The following is a 19,985-nucleotide window of genomic DNA, read 5'->3' on the forward strand; positions in this document are numbered from 1 at the left end:
CAGTCAGACTGACCATCATAAAATAACATGAAAAGCAGAACAAAATACTCCTCTGTTCAATGTATGTATACAAATGCTTTTATTTAAGTTAATCATTTCTCCTCATTCAAAGTCTGCAGTTTCTATAAAAAGAGGGAACAGTTAGAAGCGCTGTACAGTGTGACAACAACACTAGGAACCTGCGACTGAATACGCTGTATATGTACATCATGTACACATATTAGGACGTAGGTATATACAAAAATATACACTTTTACACTCGCGCGCAGAGTTACCACCTTAGTAAGACTCAAAGTGACTTTTCTCTCAGTAAACAATTGTTCCTTTCAGTGATTGTAAATGTGACTACTGGTTGAAGAGAGTTTAAAGTGGTAGGCAAGTTTTGCACACCAAACGCAAAGCTGATCTTTAAACCTTCATCATGTCCACACAATTCAACTAAACAATGATGCATGCTTTGGGTGCCACAAATGTTAAGACATTAAACCACCAAACTGAGAGGTTTTATACCCTGTGAAAAACATCTCTCCCCCCCTCCCACCATCATTGTCATTCAACCTCAAAGAAACTTTGGCACATGGTGCTAAAGATGTAAACATTTAATAATCTAATCAAAATTTTCAATTATTATTTTTTTATGTTTTATATTGACACTAGTTAAATCACACTAGTTAAAGAATAGCAGTCTGTGTTGCCATGGTAATTCAGCAACAGTTAATACAAGCTATTAATAACAACACTGCTCGACACCTTGTGTTGGTTCTGGTTTTGCTGGCTTTCTTTTTTTCACGGCTCCTCCAGTTGCTACTCTACGCCAGGAGGTGGCGCTGTACACCAAAGAAAGTCCTTAACCTTGTAACCACCCCACAGGATGTAGAAATCCAAACGTGCAAAGTAGAACATTAGATTATGGAGAAATTATTCTGCAAAATTAGCTGTAGACTAGCAGGGAAGATGTTAAAATAAACAAATGATTTAAAAAATGATTTTGGGGAAAGATGCAAAATGCTGAAACCATGGTAGACGTCACTTCTGCCACCTCCAGTTTTTCTACATCTTGAGTGGGAACGTCACCATGGCAACACAATTAACTGAGTGACTTCCTTCCAATGTTACAAATATAGGACTTCACTTTTTTTGCAACCCAAAATACAAAACTGATTAAAAAAAAGAAAACTTCTAAAAGATACAACTAAATGTACAGTGTTTGTAATAAAAAATATTCCAGGTTTAAACTTCTGTTGCATTTTCCAAACTCCATAAAAAAACAATCCATTTGAAACCTCAATCAATCAATATTTGGGCATTTTGAGTACAGTACATTATGGTCACTATAGCAACACGTGCAGCCTATCAAGTGTCAGGATAGGCTCTGCATGCAGGCAAGCTGCAGTGTCAGCATGGCCGCCTTAAACGTTTAAGACAAAGGCAAATAAACAAAAAAACAAAGATGACAACATGACCAGTTGTCTTTGTCAGATTTTTTACTTAGTAACCAAGCGTGAGTGGTTGCAATTTCTCTGTAGAGTGGAAGTAAACGTAATTTTCCTCAACAAAAAAAGTTCAAACAGGTCTTTCCAAAGTGTGAGGCGCCATAAGACTTGATGAGGGGAGGCACAGCAGCTTAAGAAACATAAAAACAAACTTACTTATCAAACCTGCTGAAATGAATGCAAAATGAATAGATTTTTAGCCTTATTATGTTCTCTGAGGGGAGCCTCACAGTGCCTCAAGGAGCCCTTGTGGAGACTGTTCTTGTAGTTGCTTTTGATATCTTATACTTGTCAGTAACAGTGAAGGTGAAAGCCAGGACTGATGAGTAATACACCAGCGAAGGGAAGAAAATATCCAACCATTAAATTAATTGCTCCTCTAATTTAAGTGGAAATCCTGCTTGTGTCTCATTAAGTAAAAAACCCTTGTTACATCGCTTACTAAAAAAAATTTATTTCATTCAGTTCAATATTTTATCTTCAACAGTCACAGAAATTTGGGGATTTTATTCAACTCTAAATTTAAGTCCTGATGCCACCGTTTATCCCTGCATTTAACTCCAAAATACCGTACTTTCCAGACTATAAGTCACACTTTTTTTTTTAAAAGTCATTTCATTTCATGCGGCATATCATATACATATATATACTGTATAATGGAACATGTATTTAAATATTGATTCATACTGACATGAAGAAGTGAACATTGCCATTGACAGCTGTGAGGGGCGCTCTAGCCTTGTGGCAAGTACAGTATATGCTGCTCCTGCCATTCAGTGATGTGAACGAGATCGGGAGCTTGGTGAAATTGATAATCTGTAATATGTTTGTTGGAGTTGCTGGCTTGTTAGCCTCCCATGTCTGTTATTTATGCTATTGTGTAGCTGATTCAAAAGTTAATGTGTTATGTTTACATACCGGGCACCGAGTCAGCCTGTTGTCCATCTGCTATTGTGTAGTTGAATAACTTGGCTTTCCAAATTAAATGTCTGTTCTTGGTCTTGAATTTTGTTAAATACATTTATAAATAAATGCTACTTACAGTCCAGTACGACTCATGTTTCTTTCCCTCTTCATGATGCATTTTTTGACTGGTGCGACTATTCCAGAGCAAGTTATACTCCGGAAAATACGGTATGCAGCTCATTTTGGGTGTAAAAAAAAACCTTGAAAGCATACTTGCAGGCAGCATCCTTTCTTTATAATACTGTATAGATACAGTGATGTACAGAAGTCTTAGGCCACCATTAGAAATGTTTTTTTTTTTTTTTACCAATACTTTAATGACCACATATACCTTACTTAGAGAGCAGACCTCCACCAAGGCTCAGTGGGTAATACCACTGGAAATATGTGCTCAATGTATTTGTTTGTCAGTCTGTTAGTTAGCATGCTGCGTCTTGGGTCACAAAAGATGCCAAACAGGAAACTGCATTAAATTCCTGTATCGGCACCTTTACCTAGATTCTCACGAAAATGTAATGGATTCTTCCTCAGTCTATGAGTCATCCCTTTAAAAAGTTTGGTGGGAATCGGTTGTGTATATTTCGTGAAATCTAGTCTGTCTCACTAGCTACTGTGTCAAAATGATTGCTGTGAGTTCATTAAAGCAAAGCTACTGTAGTGCTGGCCTGAGTCTTTTGCGCAGCACTGCACAGTTGTTGACCAAAACAATCAGATTACCTCAATCAAAATGAATCTATGAGGAAATAAATGCCATCAAAACTAAAGCGATACCATCCTTGCAACATGCTGACAAGCACTGTTATTAACACAGAAAATGTGAACATGATTCAAATAAAACTGAGACCCGTGTTCCGCTCACAATAAATCTCTGCTGCAGCGGCGGTTCGAGTTGGCCCCAGTGGGCTACAATAAATAAAACACATCCTGATAAGTGTTGTTCACAGACGCTTGCCAGCCTCAAACAGTGGTGTTTGGTTAAGGTCACTACAGGTCAGGGCTAGAATAGAGAAACTAATATGAGATGGTGGTTACAATAGAGATTACGTTATTTATTCCTGTTACCTCTAGAGAGAGAGTGCCGCAACAGTAAATAACACAAATTCAGTTAGATGTGGTGAAAATAAAATCGCAATACAAACAGAAGTTGGATAAAACACTCCCCCCGGGGAGCAGAAGAGCAGCAAAAGGAAAGAAAAGACATCACATCAGTCCTGTTGTGTCCTTTGGAGGGTGTTCTTTTTTTCTTTTTCAATTTGCCTACAGAGAAGTAAACAAAATGAGGCTGCTAAGAGATTTGTGGTGTTGCTTGAAAGAGGAAAATGAGGATGGTAAAGTGCAGCAGCCACTGCTGCAGCCTGAGGAGAGACCACAACTCTTCAATGTTCAATGAAATCCTCCACAACTCCATCACCTGCTGTGGAAATCTCCTCTTTAACTCTGAGGGGAAGGAAGAAAATTCATTTCTCCCCTCCACTTCATCTCTGCTGGTCCTGTAAACCCATGAGATTCAAACACAGGAGGGGAAAAAAAAAACAAACAAGTTGGTTTCCTCCAATTCAAAGTTTCAATCTCTGTGCTGAAAAGCTTGGAGAAAAAAAAGCTCCACAAATGAACAATAATGAAAAAGATTCATAAGAAAAATAATTACAAAATAAAATCACGAGGGTCTATTTTCACCAGCATTCAAGAAAAGAAAAGCCTTGAAGAATTCACACGTTATTTAGCCTCGGGAAGGGTCAATGACAAAAACACTGAGGTATGTAGTCGTTTGGATGGAAAGCCTTCCACATCACTTTTATCCTCATCATCAACATCAGCATTCCCAGCTCTGCCCCTCCAACTAACAGTCCAAGGGCCTCTCCTTGTCTGTTTTCATGTTGGGAGGGGGTGTAAAAAATGACCTCTGACCTGAGGAGGACCAAGATGGACCAGTTCATCCACCAAGTTTGTCTTTCTCCTCCAATCTTCTTAACAGTCTGTTGGTGTGTCCTGCTCTTGGGAGGGCGTTGAGGAGGGGGGTCGTGTTGCCCCACTCCTATGACTGTAAATTCAGGGTGAACTTCCACTGCTGGCTCAGGTTGGGGCTGCACACCTCCACAGTAAGACCACCCATTCGGGCACTGCGGCTGTCCAGACACAGGTTGCTGCCCACGTGACGGAGCTTCGAGTTGGACTCAATCTGCTCCCATTTCTGCAGAGTCACCAAAAAATATACATGTAGTAGATTAGTGCTTTGTCAAGATGGATGTGCAAGTACATCTCATTGAAAAGGAAATTAAACATTCATTAATAAATATTTTTTTTACAGTGGAAACTCAATTTTTGTCATTAATTAGTCCCAAAGCATTTGATGAAAACCAAAACGCACAAAAACTGAGGCAATACTTCCCATCCAATTAATCCGTTCCAGACACCCAAAAATATATTTATAGAGATTATAGTTCACCTGGAGAAAACAATGCAAAATAAGTACCAATGCTGAATGGGATTGTGCCGCGAGCCGCAAATCATACAAAAACCAGGGCGTACAAAAACTGAGGTTTAACTGTACAGTTAATACATTGGAACCCTTTTAAGTAGACATGGGTGACTGACATCGACATAAGCGTTAGGGTTGTGAACAATACACCGATGCGACCGGATATCCGTTTTGACAAGCGAGAGCTACGGATGCGACGGTAGACTCTTTGATAAGAGTCAGTCACAAATCCTTTGATCAATCAATTGTAGAGACATGCACCGCGATACAAGCAATCGATTTACAGTGCGTCTCTGAAACAACATGAGAGCTTGGGCTGCCGGCGAAAGGATTGTCGTGCATGCTCTGTTGCTTTATCATGAATGAAGACGACAATGGATGTTAAAAGTAGCAGTGCGCTAGCACTAGCTAGTCCAACACATCAGCAAAACAAACATCTAAAGTTTGGAACATCTTTGGGTTTTACAAAAAGGACGGAAAACTCGACAAAAGCCACGCCATTTGTAAGCTATGCAGAGCAGCTCTGAAGTCCACCGGCAGCACAAATCTTGACCAGTGAGGCCAACGGAGACAACTTTGGTACCTGTCTTTCTTGAGCTGCTGCTTAACTTTTTTGCTTTGTAACTTGTTTACGTTGAAATGTTGCACCTTTTTTACCAACCTGCAGTGCTCAAAACACTATGCTCAGGCTGAAATTTTGCACGCTTACCATTGTTATGACATTTTGAGGATGGGATTGTTTACTTTTCCAAGCTAACACAGCATTTTCATTGCACCCATGTGGCAAATAGTGCTATTTACTTATCTTGGCTTGGACACTTTTTTGCCACTTTTGAAGAAATTTGTCATTATTTGAGGGGCTGTGCACTATTTATTTATTGCTTTTTATTGGTTGGACTGAAGGCTGATTGACTGACTTCTGTTTTTTTTATATGGATGGACATATTTGTGGATATGTTTTAAAATGATCCCATCAAACAAAAAGATTCATTCAGTCTTTTTTTTGGTCCGTGTCTAAAAAAAAATACATTTGACATGTGATTCTGTTGTTTGCCTTTTGACTATCTTTGCCAGTGCCTTATAGCATGCTTGGGAATATGATGTGGTCTTTTACACATTTGAAAAGAATGCCACCTGTATAGAATTGGATTCTTAATTTTGTAATGTAAGATTAACATCGACGTCAACAAACGCTAACTGTAGAATTGTATCGAATTGTATAGTTTGTACACTGTCGAATCAAATCGTATCGTTTGTACACTGTATTGACTTGAATCATTCTGTTTTTAAAATATATTTTTTGAAACATATCTTAAACCGTGTATCTCGATGCCAATCAATATGTCTATCACAAAGAGATTTACAACCCTAATATGCGGTTGTCAACATAACTTGCACATTTACTCGTGACTCACCAGACACATAAGAAGAATGGGCGATAATAAAGGATTTTTCACCCTGGCACAGTTTGTTGACATTGCAATTTGTTAGTTGAGGAGAGGAGGATGAAAGAACGGCTGAGAAGTGTACCGCGAAAGAGGAAAGGTAGGGTTGGGCATCGAGTCTCGAGCATCAATGGGAAACGGGATTAACATTCTGAGTCTGCTGGGATCGTTCAAATGTTTTTATTTCGATTCCTAGTTTCAATGGCCACTTCGCGGGCAGGAAGAAATAGCCGCGTAACACTAATGAAGAAGAAGCCGGCAAGCATCAGTGAAGAAGAAGGCGCTTAAACAGTTGGCTTGACGTCATAAAAAGAGCAGTCGTCACAGTGCAACACAATAATATCATGCAAAGGAGGGTGCACAATCAACATGATTAATGTTCACACGTTAATGGTGTAGAGCAGTGGCCCCCAACCTTTTGGGACCCACGACTTCAAACTGTCTTATTTTTTGAAAAAAATAATGGCCCATATTTCCAAAATTGCTATGCATTTACTTAAAATTTTATTTTGTTATTTACAAATGTATTTTTTTGTGTGTGTATTTTTTTTATCATTGCGTCTGAAAGGTTTCCTCGGCCCAGTTCGGCCCCGCCCACGGACTGGACCGGGCCCTGGCCCGGTGGTTGGGGACCCCTGGTGTAGGGTACCTCATCATTGATGAGCTATGTCAGACTTCCTCGAAAAAAAAAACATTTTATGTTCATGATACTAAAATCTTATTTGCATAATAATTTGGAACACAGTGTATCTACTAAATATGAATAACATGAGTGTTTGTTGTTGTGTAGTCACAGTACCTGTCTGCTGTCGTTCTCTCGACAGCCTTGCAGTTTGATGAGGGAGCCAGCCGTTCTGTCCACCACAGTCAAGCACAGATCCATGTGTTTGACTGACTTATCCTTAGTCAGGGCCCATTCCTTTGGAAAAAAGTACCATCACAAAAGACAGATTAGTTTTATGTGATGCAGTCTTATCAGTATTCACCAAGAACACAATTTGAATTCCCCCCATTGTTGGACTATTAAGGCTTATTCCATTATTTCCCATTATTTTCTATATTCACATTACATTTCACTGAGCTTTACAATTCACACAATGAAAAAATAAAATGTCCTCGTTACAGTCAAGCTGCCATCACTAACCTTTAATGAGAACTCAAGGCACATAAGGCACTGCAACATTCAAAGAGAATAATAGCACTAAAGTTGTGCCAAATTAGTTACAACTACCAAAAAAAACAACCTTCCAGTTGGCACTGTCAGAGCAGTATAAATGTGGCAATAGATTTAAGAAAAAGGCAGGATAGTTGGTCATTGTATGATTATATAAGCTTTAAGCTTGTCATTCACAGCATGGAAGTAAGAAAGTGCAAAATGCCGTAAGATATGAATAAAAAAACCCAATAAATAGTCTACAAGTGTGCAAAATGATGCATATTAACGTAGTCAAAATTTAATGGGAGTTATGAATGGGAAGAGTGGACGTGCGAGAGCTGTTTAATTGGGGCGGTTCATTTTAATATGACTGCGAGTGTAGTTTGCGATGGTGTGCAAGGGCCCTGCAGCATACGGAGAGCCCTTTCTAATATGTCGGGGCATTCACGCAGCTAGTTTCCAGTTTTTAGCTTCTAGTTTAGTTTGATTTATTTCAATCATGCACACAATGTTACATTGAAATACATCACATATTCACAATTCACTGCTCAACACGTCTAAAAAGAAGAAGCAGAGCTTCTTAAATCCTACTCCCTCTCCATATCACAGCAGTTACTAATTCAGTTCTGTCTTCTCTCTTTGCGTTCATATACACAATTCACAAAAAAAGTGGGGACGTCGGGCCCCCAGGACGAAGCTAAATAGCTTAACCAAAATATTAGGAACAGCTCAGTATGATGCAGTGCAGTTGTACACAACTGCAAACTACAACCGTAATAATCTACATTCAATTTGCACAACATCAACAGGAAGAGAGGCAAGTGTCCAAAATGTACAAACAAATGGTCACTTCATCTTCTACAGCAGGGGTCACCAACGTGGTGCCCGCGGGCACCAGGTAGCCCTCCACGACCACATGAGGTGCCCGCAAGCCTGCTTTTCATTCAGGTTTTCAGTTAATAATGAAAGAACAGTAGAAAGAAATGCATTCTGAAATACAAAATGTGAGTTGTGGACACCAGCATTTTGTTCATGTTCTGGTAAAACAAGCATATTCGCTTTGTTTGGGTTTAAAATAAGCTCTGAAAATAAATGTCTACAATAAGTATGCGTCGCTTTTGTCCAGGAAGACATCCCACAACCAGTTTTGTATGTTAAGAGAAGACATGCAAACATGAAAACACTGCTGACACACACACAGATTCGTATGCACATACTGCATTCTGACACCCTTGAGAATTCTCATAAGTTGACACTTAGAGAGATAAAACCGCAGGAACAGCTTATGCCTAGACTATATTAAATAAAGCAAAATCTTGTCAAAGTTTACACGCTTAACGCAAATACAAACCTTAACACGAACACTACCACTGTATGTAAAGAGTATGTTGATATTTAGCAAAGGGGAGATTAAATGTCTTTTTATTTGGATTTATTAATACATATCCACCACCAGTGCCACCATCTGTCCCACAAGCAGAGTTTACGCGGGCTGACCTGTGTGTGCTGTCGTGGTAACACTACCTGGTTTCCGCCGGCGTTGTGGCACTCATAAACGCCCACCACGCCATCAGCAAAGTGTCCCAAGGTGTCCAGGCAGTTTCCTCCCTGCTGTAATGCTCCAAATGCAATGTCCTGGTGATCAGGGACCCTAAACACACACACACACACAATTGTGAACATGAAACATACTGCAGCTATGAAATGTTGTGCTGTCATAGCACACAAGCATGCATATGAAATGGAATCCAGTCATCATCTTACCGAAGCTCAGGGTAGACGTTCTCCAGGTACCATTTGAAGGGCTTACAGGCTAAATGCTTCTTCATATCCAAACGACTCTGGATGCTGAAACAGAGAAGATAAGAGGCTTGTCAATCACGATAAAAGCTGTGTTTGTGTTTAAATTACATGCCCATTCATGACAAGGACTACAGAAGCCCGTCGCATGGAGAGATGGCAATAATGCTCCAACAATGAGACAGAAGATTTCATTTTCAGAATCTTCTGTTGACGTTCTCGAGCGCTTTTGTTTCTGATGAAAGCACAAACAATAGCAAGTAAATGCAATTCCAAAACAATGTTTATAATTATCACAGACTCTTATGAAGCCCGAAGCTCTGCCAAATTAGTCAGCTGCAGACATGGGAGCTGGCAGATTGATCATTTTGTTTTTCTTCGGCGCACCTTACATGATGTTACTGTGAAATGTGACTGTAATGTTAGCACCATACCTCACATCGCTATGCTAGTGTTGCTAATGTTTGTGTCATCCTGTCCCACTCCTTAATGTTAGGTTATTGTATGCGATATATGGCATCTATTATGTTGGACAAGTGCAGAGTTACAGTGTATATGTAAAAAGTGGATAAAGCTCAACAAAATACAACCTGATCTAATAAGATGTGCGAGTGTGACCCTGCATATAAAATTTGGATTCATGGTAGATTTAACAAAAATATTTTCTTTAATATAAATATATATAATTGAATAATGTTCAACATATTATATAAAAATATAAACATATATTGAAATATTTTTAAATCAACTCAATCAAAATAACATAAAAATATTATCATTTATGATGTTCCTAACCAAGATTTAATCCTTCCAACAGTCATCATAAAACAAATATACAATATTGCCGACAGGAAATTACATGGTAACAAGCATTGAAATATAACAATACAAAATTTAGCCTATCGAGGGCGCCATTGATGTTGTAGATTACGGGTCCCCGTTATAGCAGCAGCAGTATTGACACACTTGTGTTAGGGATCATGTGATTACTATGTAAATTCACACAGTGGAGCAACATTTCACCAGTGTTACCTTCTGCATCAACAAGCAAGACGGCAAAGATGGTGGAGACTGTAAGCCATCACCTAAAAACTGTTGAAATATCCATCTATCGTTTGCATGAGGCTTTCATAGACTTTGAAGCCAATCAGAACACTTCCCCGCCGCACACATCAAATAATGTTGCAGCCTTACAATCTGCCAAATCAGGCATTTGGCCGCCAAACACATTTTGGGAAAAGACTGGTGGGCTAATTAGTAATCCGGTTTATTTTTAAATACCGGTTAGTGCGCTGTGGTGCGTTTGAAGACAAGCACTTACTTTCCATAGGGCACATTTCTCGCCGAGGGGACGGCAGCGTAGTAGAAGTTTTTGTACTCGTCCATCCACACCTCAGCGGCTCTCCTAGTGTTCCTGAGACAGAGAGAAGCAAGGAAGACGCCAACAGGAACAGTTTAATTTATTTCAAACATGATTATCAAAGTTACATACAAGTAGGTGACATTTAGGTTTGCGTAATTTAGCATTTCCGAAAACAAGTAGGAAGAAGAAGAGCTTATTTAACTCCTACCCCTTTTCCAAGTCTCAGCAATTACTCATCTGATCAGTCTGTCCACTCCCTGTGTTTAACATGCACAAGGTTTCCATCTACTAGTATGTATTTATAAGGAAAAAGGATCAAGAGGTGAGGATGAAAGATGTAAATAAAGTGTTAAATGTCTGTTTTCTTACATCAATACAGCCTTTAGAGGGCAGACTTTCCCTGTTTGGACAGTCACATCTGTTTATTTCTCCATTTACTCCTTTCTGTATGGGTTGCCAGGCAAAGCAAAGCGTCAACACTCTGCCCGGAGCTATTTTGCCACATTTACATTATTTACTAATGATGTCACATACAGCTGTTAAAGCCCTGAGTGAGCTGGATTCATACTAATTGCAGTTTGGTGGATAATTTGGCTGTATAACTGCAGGCCCTTTAAAGTCTTCATAAGGATATATTGCTGGTATATTACATAAAGCTGCATCACCGGATAGTAAAGGGCACCAACAGAATGCAAGTCGAGTCGTACAAACATAAAGCCACTGCATTACTTGCACAACAAGAACTTCAGCATTGCATCAAAAACTGTAGAAGCTGCGCAGTTCTACACTGATGAACTACAAACACAAAATGTTATATATTATTATTATGAAAACCTCCCTGACAGTGACAATCAAATGTAACCATTATTATCTTTGTAAAAGGATCATTTTGGATCCAGCTGTTGTATTGGATGTCATTAGATTGTGCAGGGATACATTCAAACAGACAATAAAAGCTGAAATCATCATCATCATCTGGTGTTCCAAGTCGCAATGACTGCAGAGGGGCAACACCGGATGCAGTTTAAAATTTAAACAAGAACAGTTCATTTCAGGCTAAATTCACGCAAGACATGCTGCTTTAGAAGATGTTGTTTGAACACACTCTTCTTAACCCACGCGCACCCGTAACAGAACAGACCACGTAAGTCGTATTTCTTGCATATGATCCAATCTGGTCGCACATCCTGACTACAAAGGAGCTACGTCCGGATGTTTTTCCAGTGAAGGAGAAGACATTGAATTAAGGTTCAGATGCATGCCGCTGTGGTGCACAATGGTTTTTCATTGTAGAGGTGTATCAATGAGGTATATCACTCTGATATATTTGACGACTATTCCTGATGTTGTTTTGGCATGTTGTGCAGCTAGAGTTACCATCTAGTGATGCTCACCAGCTGCTGGAAACAACATCAAGAATCGCACACAATTAGAATTCAAAATGAGATGACACTTGATATGCCTCTGTGGTTTTCAAACTGGAATTTGGCCAAAATGTCAGGAATAATATGGCTCCAAAGCTCACATGACAATTTTTTTCCTCCAAATCTTTAGACTGCCGTCATGGACAATGTCACACAGGACATCATGTGATCATCTGTGTTGCATTATGTTGTTCTTTGTCATCAAAGTTAGTACTGTAACTATACTGTATGTTGTTTTTTCCACTTACTATCAACAGTGGCTAACTTATTTTTACATTTGTAAAATGTTGCTTAAAACACTGTCTTCATATTTAAGTTAAGGCAGTGTTTGTTGTTTTTATGTTTTACAGTGTTTAACTTCTTTTTCCACTTGTGACAACTGACGGTGTTAAAAAAATTAGATGTGTGAGGCAAATCTGCAACGCGGCTTTCCTGTTTGTCATTAAAGTTAACACTTCCATGTTATTGTGTTTATTACTTTATTAACAATGATTAACTCTGAGCATGTAAAATGTTACTTAAAATATTGCCTTGTTTTTGTTGTTTTTAGGTTTTAGAGTGGTTAACTTCTTTCTACACGTGTGTGTGTAAATTGACAGCATTAATCAGCAACATGACACACATTTATGTCATGAACCTTCTTAAGTTTACTATAAACTCATTCAATCCCAGCCATTTTTCAAAATACAACCCTATAGTCCAGGCCATTTTAGATGATTATGGACACACAGAATATTGTGTTCTATGGCTATGTAAACATGGAACCTACCAAAAGAAAGATTAGACTCCAGTCTTTCATCAAAAAAAAGTTTGTTTCTACCTTTTGCTGTTCTTTAATAATCAGCAATAGTACATAAGTAAGTTACAGGAAAATATCCGTTCCTGACTAAAAAAGGGAGAAATCCAGCTTTTTGTGGGAAGATCAATTTCAAGCATAACTTTCACTTTGACACAATTTTTTTGCTTTTGTGACTTGCTTTTCAAACATCTAAACAACTATACCACAACATAAACAACACAATTTACATCAAAATAACAATTTATTTACAAATATAACACCATGAACTATTTACAATTTTCACATTTGGAACTGAACTGTGCGTGTGCATGCGTGTGTGCATGTGCATTTGTTAAAATTTCCCTAAAATGCGTAACCTTCTGCACGCTACAGTCCTCCAGGTTCTTCCACTTCCTCCTTGCTGTCATGTAATGTTTTTTCCATTCAAATTCACATGCCGAGCTCCTATCAAATGCACTTCTGCCACCTTGTGGCCGTTTTTATGGCTTAAAACTGCTCTAAAAGTGACATCCATTAGTGTGCAGTTGTCTTTCCACCTCTTTTTGCCTCTCGCGCAAAAAAAATGTAAAAGACGTATAAATATATCTTTGGGATCGGGCGTTCAGGTTTATAAAAACGTACAAATACGTCTTTGATTTAGAATGAGTTAATTTGTTTTTACACTTGACAAGTCCATCCATCCATTTTCTATGCCACTTATCGTCATTAGGGTTGCGAGGTATGCTGGAGCCTATCTCAGCTGACTTTGTGCGAGAGGCGGGGTACACCCTGGACTGGTCTCCAGCCAATCGCAGATCAACAACCATTCACACTTACATTCATACCTATGGACAATTTAGAGTCACCAATTAACCCAACATGCATGTTTTTGGAATGTGCACGCACGGAGAGAACATGCAAACTCCACACAGAGATGCCCAAGCGGAGATTCAAACCCAGGTCTTCCCGATCTCCTGGCTGTGTGGTCAACATGCTAATCACTCGGCCACCATGCGATCCCACTTGACAAGTCAAAAACTTCAAAATGTTAAAACCTTATATTGTCAAACATTTTATAATGGCAACAGATTACAGTATTTCTATTTTTGTTATTTCCTATTCAATCAGAGTTTGACTTAAGAGTTTGTCCTGTTTTTAACTGATTGTCGACCCATTTTATTTATTTATTTATGACCCAGGACCACAAGGCTGGCAAACAGCTTTTACCCACAGGCCATCAGGCTTCTCAACGAAGCACTCGCACACGCCGCACGCAACACATGCACACACTCATAGCACCTTATTTATTTATTTATATCTGTATTAATGTCTCTTCTGTTGTCGTTGCTTAATTTATTGGTATATATGTTTATGTGTTTATGTTTCTTATGTTCTTATTCTTTCTTGTGTTTTCTTTCTTTTCTTGGGAGAATGAACAGAATAAGATTTTCATTGCATGGTATAACTGCTGTTTTACCATGCACATGACAATAAAACTCTCTTGAATCTTGAATCTTGAATTTGATATGCTTGATTCTAAGAGGGACGTAAGAGTACATACAGACAACTGTTCTCAGTAAAACAAAAATGTAAGAATGAGTTCACCACCTCATGTGACACATACTAACTTGCCAGTGAGCTCATTTTAAATGCATCATTTGGGCATTTTCAATTATGCACCATATTGATGCTGCACTGCCTGAGCAATTCAATGAATTCCTCTAATGAGATGAGAAAAGCTTAATGAACATTTAACATACAGTAGGTGTGTGAATACGTTACTGCTGGATATTAAGTGTGTAATTGGATTTTGGGCTTTAGCAGCCAAACATTAACGAATAATGACATCATTCCACAACGCTACAATTTCACTGCCTAAACAGTCTTAATGAAGGTCATTAAAGGGAGACTAATTGGTAGCTTGTGGTCTACTGTGAGTGTGTGTGTGTGTGTGTGTGTGTGTGTGTGTGTGTGTCACCTTGCAAAGACTGTGCCGCTGCCACCAGGGAATGTATAAGGGTGTTGCTTTCTAAACACGTGTCCGACTCGGCTACACGGGATGATTTCCAGACTTCCGCCGCACTGCCACACACGAAATGAGATCTCTGAAACACAACACAAGAGGGCCCATAAACAAACATTGGATTATTGCAAGCGGCGGGATATCAGCACCTCATAAATGTTTTCAGTGTGGTGACAGTGTCAAGTTCCTTCTTTGACATTTTCCTCATCTGAATAAGTGATAAAACAAGTGTGCGAATTGTCTCAGTTCATTAAAAATCCCATAAAAGAAGAATGCCTACGTCTGACAGCTGTGTGTGCGTGACAAATTCAGTAATTCATTTGGAGTAAAGTAAGAGGGAGAAAAAGGATTTATGGCATTCGCTATATGGACAAAATATTGAGACACATGCATTTTAGGGGTTTTCAAGGACCCCTTAGTCTCCTCTGAATATTAATTCTTCATCTTAAGACTTAAAACTTCGGACAATTGTATTCTTACAGCTTGGTAGGAACAGCATTTCCTGTTCCACGTACACATAGCAAAGTCCATAAAGGCTTTGGATATGCTTGGATTGGTTTGGTGTGGAAGTAGCTCATCAAACATTACAATATAACGTACAATGGATTATAACTTTTAACACGCCTAGGGACTTAACTGACTTAATGTTGCACTCACCCAAATTTTCTCCTCCCCAAACGTCCATCATCATGTCATACTTCCCCAAATGCTCAAAGTATTCCTTATCCATGACAAACAGACCTCCAGCTATCATGGGAGTCCTGCAAGGGGCAACAGGAAAAATCAAACTGTTCTTAGTTGATATCACAAGAGATACAAGAAATTTACACAATAGCTCTTCTTGGAGCCAAACACTTGGTGTGGGCAAACATAGGTCTTTAGTATCCAGACACACAAAACAGCGTGTTCCCCGTGGGGCTTACTAAACGCACTTTTAAGACTGTCTAAATTCCAGGATCAAGGCTAGATTTTGGACAACGCTCTTCAAATACACCTTTAAAATGTATGTGTCTTACTTTATGGGGGCGATGGGGTTGCCTTGTCTTGCTCGTCTCTGATCCAGAGTCATGTAATCCCATTTAAACACCAGATTCCAGTCAAAGCCTAAACATTGCAGACACGAACACAATGCATTTTCATAGTTGCAGTGTTTGAGACTATGTATGTTAAACTGACAGATTTCACTAATGAGTTGTCAGAAGAGTCTATGCATCTAAATCACAGTAATGAAGCTGCAAAAGCTGGAAGGTACACTTGGCATTGAATGCATCACATGCAGCATTGTTGCGGCCATGCAACATACCTCCTTTGAGATCAGCGGAGGCTCCCACATACTGGAAGTTGTCCATGTTGATGACATCAATTATGGGAGATACCACTCTAGTCTTATCCTGGAAAACCAGATTGATCGTAACATTTATGACTCTGATACGACAAGGCCTGCTGAGCACAGCTGGTAATAATAATATACTAATTCTGTGTTTATGAGGAAAAACTGTGAATAAAGCAGCCCATTTCTCACTATTCCACCCCCAAGATGAACCGCACATTTTTGTTTAAAAGAAATAGTTGCAAAAGTGGGCGGAGCAACAATAAAGAAACCGTTCCGAGTGAGTTTCTTCATTTAGGGTGGAGAGATTCTGATACAAACACATAAGGTTTCACTCTGTTGTTTGGACTTGGAGTGTTTCACAACTGGCAGAACATCGGAATGAAAAACAACAGGGGTCTAATAAAGATAAATATTTAAGATCATTGTTAAAACAACTTAAGATGAAGATTAATTCCATGATGAAGATTTTTGTGACGCTCTTCGTGTGTATTTTCATCGATAATGAAGCTTACCGATTAATTCAATTCATTATTTGAAAGTCTTTTCTGCATAAAAGAACAAGCAGAAAGCAATCATTAGGATAAATAAAAAAAATAAAGACTTTTCCCATCTACAGAACACTGTCAAGTGCATGACACCGACTGCAACCTTGTCAGTTCCGCAGTGGGTGCACGCCTGACCTCTGACCTTTGTGTAAAGAAGGCCAGAAAAACCACCTTTTTTGCAGATATAAACAAATTATATGATGAAGAAATTAGCAGTGCTGTGATGCAGCTTATTTTTAATATACCTAGAGGCAAAAATTATGTGATGAAGAAATTAGCAGCACTGTGATGCAGCTTATTTTTAATATACCAAGAGGCAACGGAAACAGAAAATACTCACTCCCACGCGGAAATTATTCCAGTGTGTTAGTGACATTTTGAGGGCGTTTATTGGCTTAGATAGTGTATTTTTCTTACAAGAAATGAAGACAGCTGGATGAATGAAAGCCAAATGATAGGATATTGCATCTATGGAACCAACCAGACTGTTTTGAAAAGGTGTAATTATCACTTAAACACCACTTTGTAGATAAAAGATGAGCAACCATATCCGTTGCAAGGGGGAATTAATTTCTATACAACGTTAAACTACATACAGCCATGCTACATACACTAAATACAATAGCAGACCTGTCAACTCGAAGAAAAAGAAGAGCACTCTCCCCACATATTTTGTTTCGTAAAAAGCCTAAAAAAAACAAACATGATATGACATTCCGGTATTTAAAGAGAAAGCCTTGTGTGATTCTTAGTTACTGTATTATTATCAACATTTCAGCTTTTTGTCATTCCGTGATTCCTTTTGCTCCATTTTTCCTATTTTTGCATTTTGTTTGATTTCTATAATGTGCCGCAGGCCAATAAAAAACGAGTCATGGGCCGTAAATGGCCGCAGAATCAAACTTTGGACCCCCTTGCTTTTATAGCGCTTCATCAGGGTTGAGGGCGTGACGTGACGTCAAGTCTGACCAACCACGGCTCTCGTCAACTATTACGGTTGTTAGCTTTCCATTGGTAGCTCAAGAGAGAAGGGGAGCGTTATTGCGGCTGGAACCCGATGTGTAACAACAGTCAGTAGACACCAAATCGGAGGGAGAAGGCGTTTGCGAAGGTCGTATAATAAGTCGTATACACACAGGAAATAATGTACTACAAGCCGACCAATCACAGCCTTAACGGTCAGCGTCACTGCCGCTCAAAGATTTTTTGTTTTTGGAGGTGTACGTCAAGCTCCGCCGGACAGTTTGGAGGGGGGGTTGTGGCCAGCCGCCCTCGCTTATGCCAGCACCATGATGCAGTAGCATATTTTAGTTTTAAACAAGGAACTTGAAACCGGCAAAATGCAACAAAGCGCGTACCTGAGAGCAGCGAAGCGTACAAGTTTAATCATGGGTCAAAATGCGTGCCACATATGAAAAATGCGTACGTGTTGTCAAGTCTGCCAGAACATGATCAAAAATGTTTTGGTATTGTTATTGTTTTTTTTATATTGCTGATATAGTTTGCAGTGGTGTACAACTGCACTGCATGAGAGCTATCTGTAATGTTTGGTTACCGATAGGAGAGTGGTGAAATATTAACAGGCAACAGTTGAGTTGTGGTGGTAGGTGACCAGAATGTATTCCAATTGCACACTCCAATGATATACTTGCTACTGTTTTTGTACCAAGACAGTGGTTCAACAGAACCAATTAAATCCCCAAAAATCGATATTGAAATAAAACTGCAACATGTGCTGTCCGAGTTCCCCCTAGTGGGAAAAATGGATGCTAAATCAATAGCCCTCCAACAGCATCAATCAAAAGCGCGCATTAATATCTTTGTAAATGCATAATTTTTGATGCAGCTCTTGTATTGGATATCATTACATTGTGCAGGTGTACCTAATATAGTGGAGTATAATACCACAGTGTCCAGAGCTAAGACACAACAACAGGGTACGCTAAAGATAAGATGTGTTTATTTTTGTCATTTCTAACCGTGTACGGTCAAATGATAGAAGTATGAGGAAGTAGGATACCACAATGCAGTTGGGAAGGACACGTAGGAGCCCACTAGGCTCATACAAATACACAGGATGTGTGTGTGTGTGTGTGTGTGTGTGTGTGTGTGTGTGTGTGCGCGTGCGTATGTACCTCAGCTACTCTCTCCAGGAGCGGCTCGAGCCAGTGGTCATTACATTCACAGTGTGAGTCCAGGAAGGTGAGGACTGGTGCAGTGGCAGCATCAGCACCACGAACCCTCGAGCGCATCAATCCTGAAGAGAAACATTTGGTTACAAGAACCACATCCGCAATCCTTCACCAGAACAGAACCTCTCTATCCCAAGGCAGATGACATAAAAGCGAGAACAGCACCCAGAGGTTTCTCCCAAGAAAAAAATATTGCTCTTAATTACCTTCTCTGCGGTCGTTTCTCAGCACGCGGACTTTCTCCATCTTGCCAAGTAGCGCTCCATCCTCAGCTATGACAAAAATAGAAAACAGCTCATGGATACTTTGAAATCAGCATACTAGCGTTTGCAACAGTCAAAACACATTTTCAACACACACACCACAGTTCCGGCACATCCTGTCTCATAGTGGTAATAAAATAAGGGTGTCATAAAAAATAGCTTACATTAATAAAGCTATTACAATTCCATCTGCAACTGCGTCTTCTCTAATCAAAAGCACGGACATGATCGTTTGTTGAGGATTTCGTAGCAATGAAAAGTTAGAAAAGTTAGCAAAGCTACATTTTTTTTTCTTAAATACTGGGCAATATTGTCCAATGATGTATTGCATCATTAAGTGTAAGGATCATCATTTTATTTTTCACTGACACAAAAAACACAATCAATGGTCATAAAATAAGTGTAAAAAGTAAGAATTAAAAAAAAAAATGTTTGTTTGGTTTAGTTTTGTTTGTTTTAGGATAAATATAAAACGGATTTCAGAGGGCTCTACATTGTTGGCTGTGCTTATATTTTTTTCTGACAAATACTCCACATAGTGGCACTGTCATGAAACCCCAAATTTAACCCCACAAATCGGATTGACTTGGCATTTCTCACACAGCTAATTGTGCTCTACAAACCCCACTGTAACTGTATAGTGTTTGGCCGAATCACCACAAAATTAGGTACACGCCTTAAGATTGGTTGAAAACCATGGCTGTCATGAAGCAAAACGTCTTTGA

The 19,985-nt window shown here is 39.2% G+C and overlaps 1 protein-coding gene across 1 annotated transcript in view; it reads right to left on the minus strand.

Moving 5' to 3' along the window:
• Nucleotides 1–62: 62 nt before the first annotated feature.
• galnt2 (UDP-N-acetyl-alpha-D-galactosamine:polypeptide N-acetylgalactosaminyltransferase 2) overlaps nt 63–19,985 on the minus strand; it is a 66,124-nt gene continuing 46,201 nt past the window's right edge. The window contains exons 7-17 of the mRNA XM_054771450.1: nt 19,204–19,269; nt 18,941–19,062; nt 16,231–16,318; nt 15,944–16,031; nt 15,585–15,688; nt 14,883–15,009; nt 10,661–10,753; nt 9,304–9,387; nt 9,064–9,190; nt 7,183–7,302; nt 63–4,650 (exon numbers count right to left, since the gene is read on the minus strand). Coding sequence (XP_054627425.1) covers nt 4,495–4,650; nt 7,183–7,302; nt 9,064–9,190; nt 9,304–9,387; nt 10,661–10,753; nt 14,883–15,009; nt 15,585–15,688; nt 15,944–16,031; nt 16,231–16,318; nt 18,941–19,062; nt 19,204–19,269 — 1,175 coding nt within the window. The 3' untranslated portion in view covers nt 63–4,494. The remainder of the gene's footprint in view (nt 4,651–7,182; nt 7,303–9,063; nt 9,191–9,303; nt 9,388–10,660; nt 10,754–14,882; nt 15,010–15,584; nt 15,689–15,943; nt 16,032–16,230; nt 16,319–18,940; nt 19,063–19,203; nt 19,270–19,985) is intronic.

Source organism: Dunckerocampus dactyliophorus, chromosome 3, assembly GCF_027744805.1.
Source record: "Dunckerocampus dactyliophorus isolate RoL2022-P2 chromosome 3, RoL_Ddac_1.1, whole genome shotgun sequence".
NCBI lineage: Eukaryota > Metazoa > Chordata > Actinopteri > Syngnathiformes > Syngnathidae > Dunckerocampus > Dunckerocampus dactyliophorus.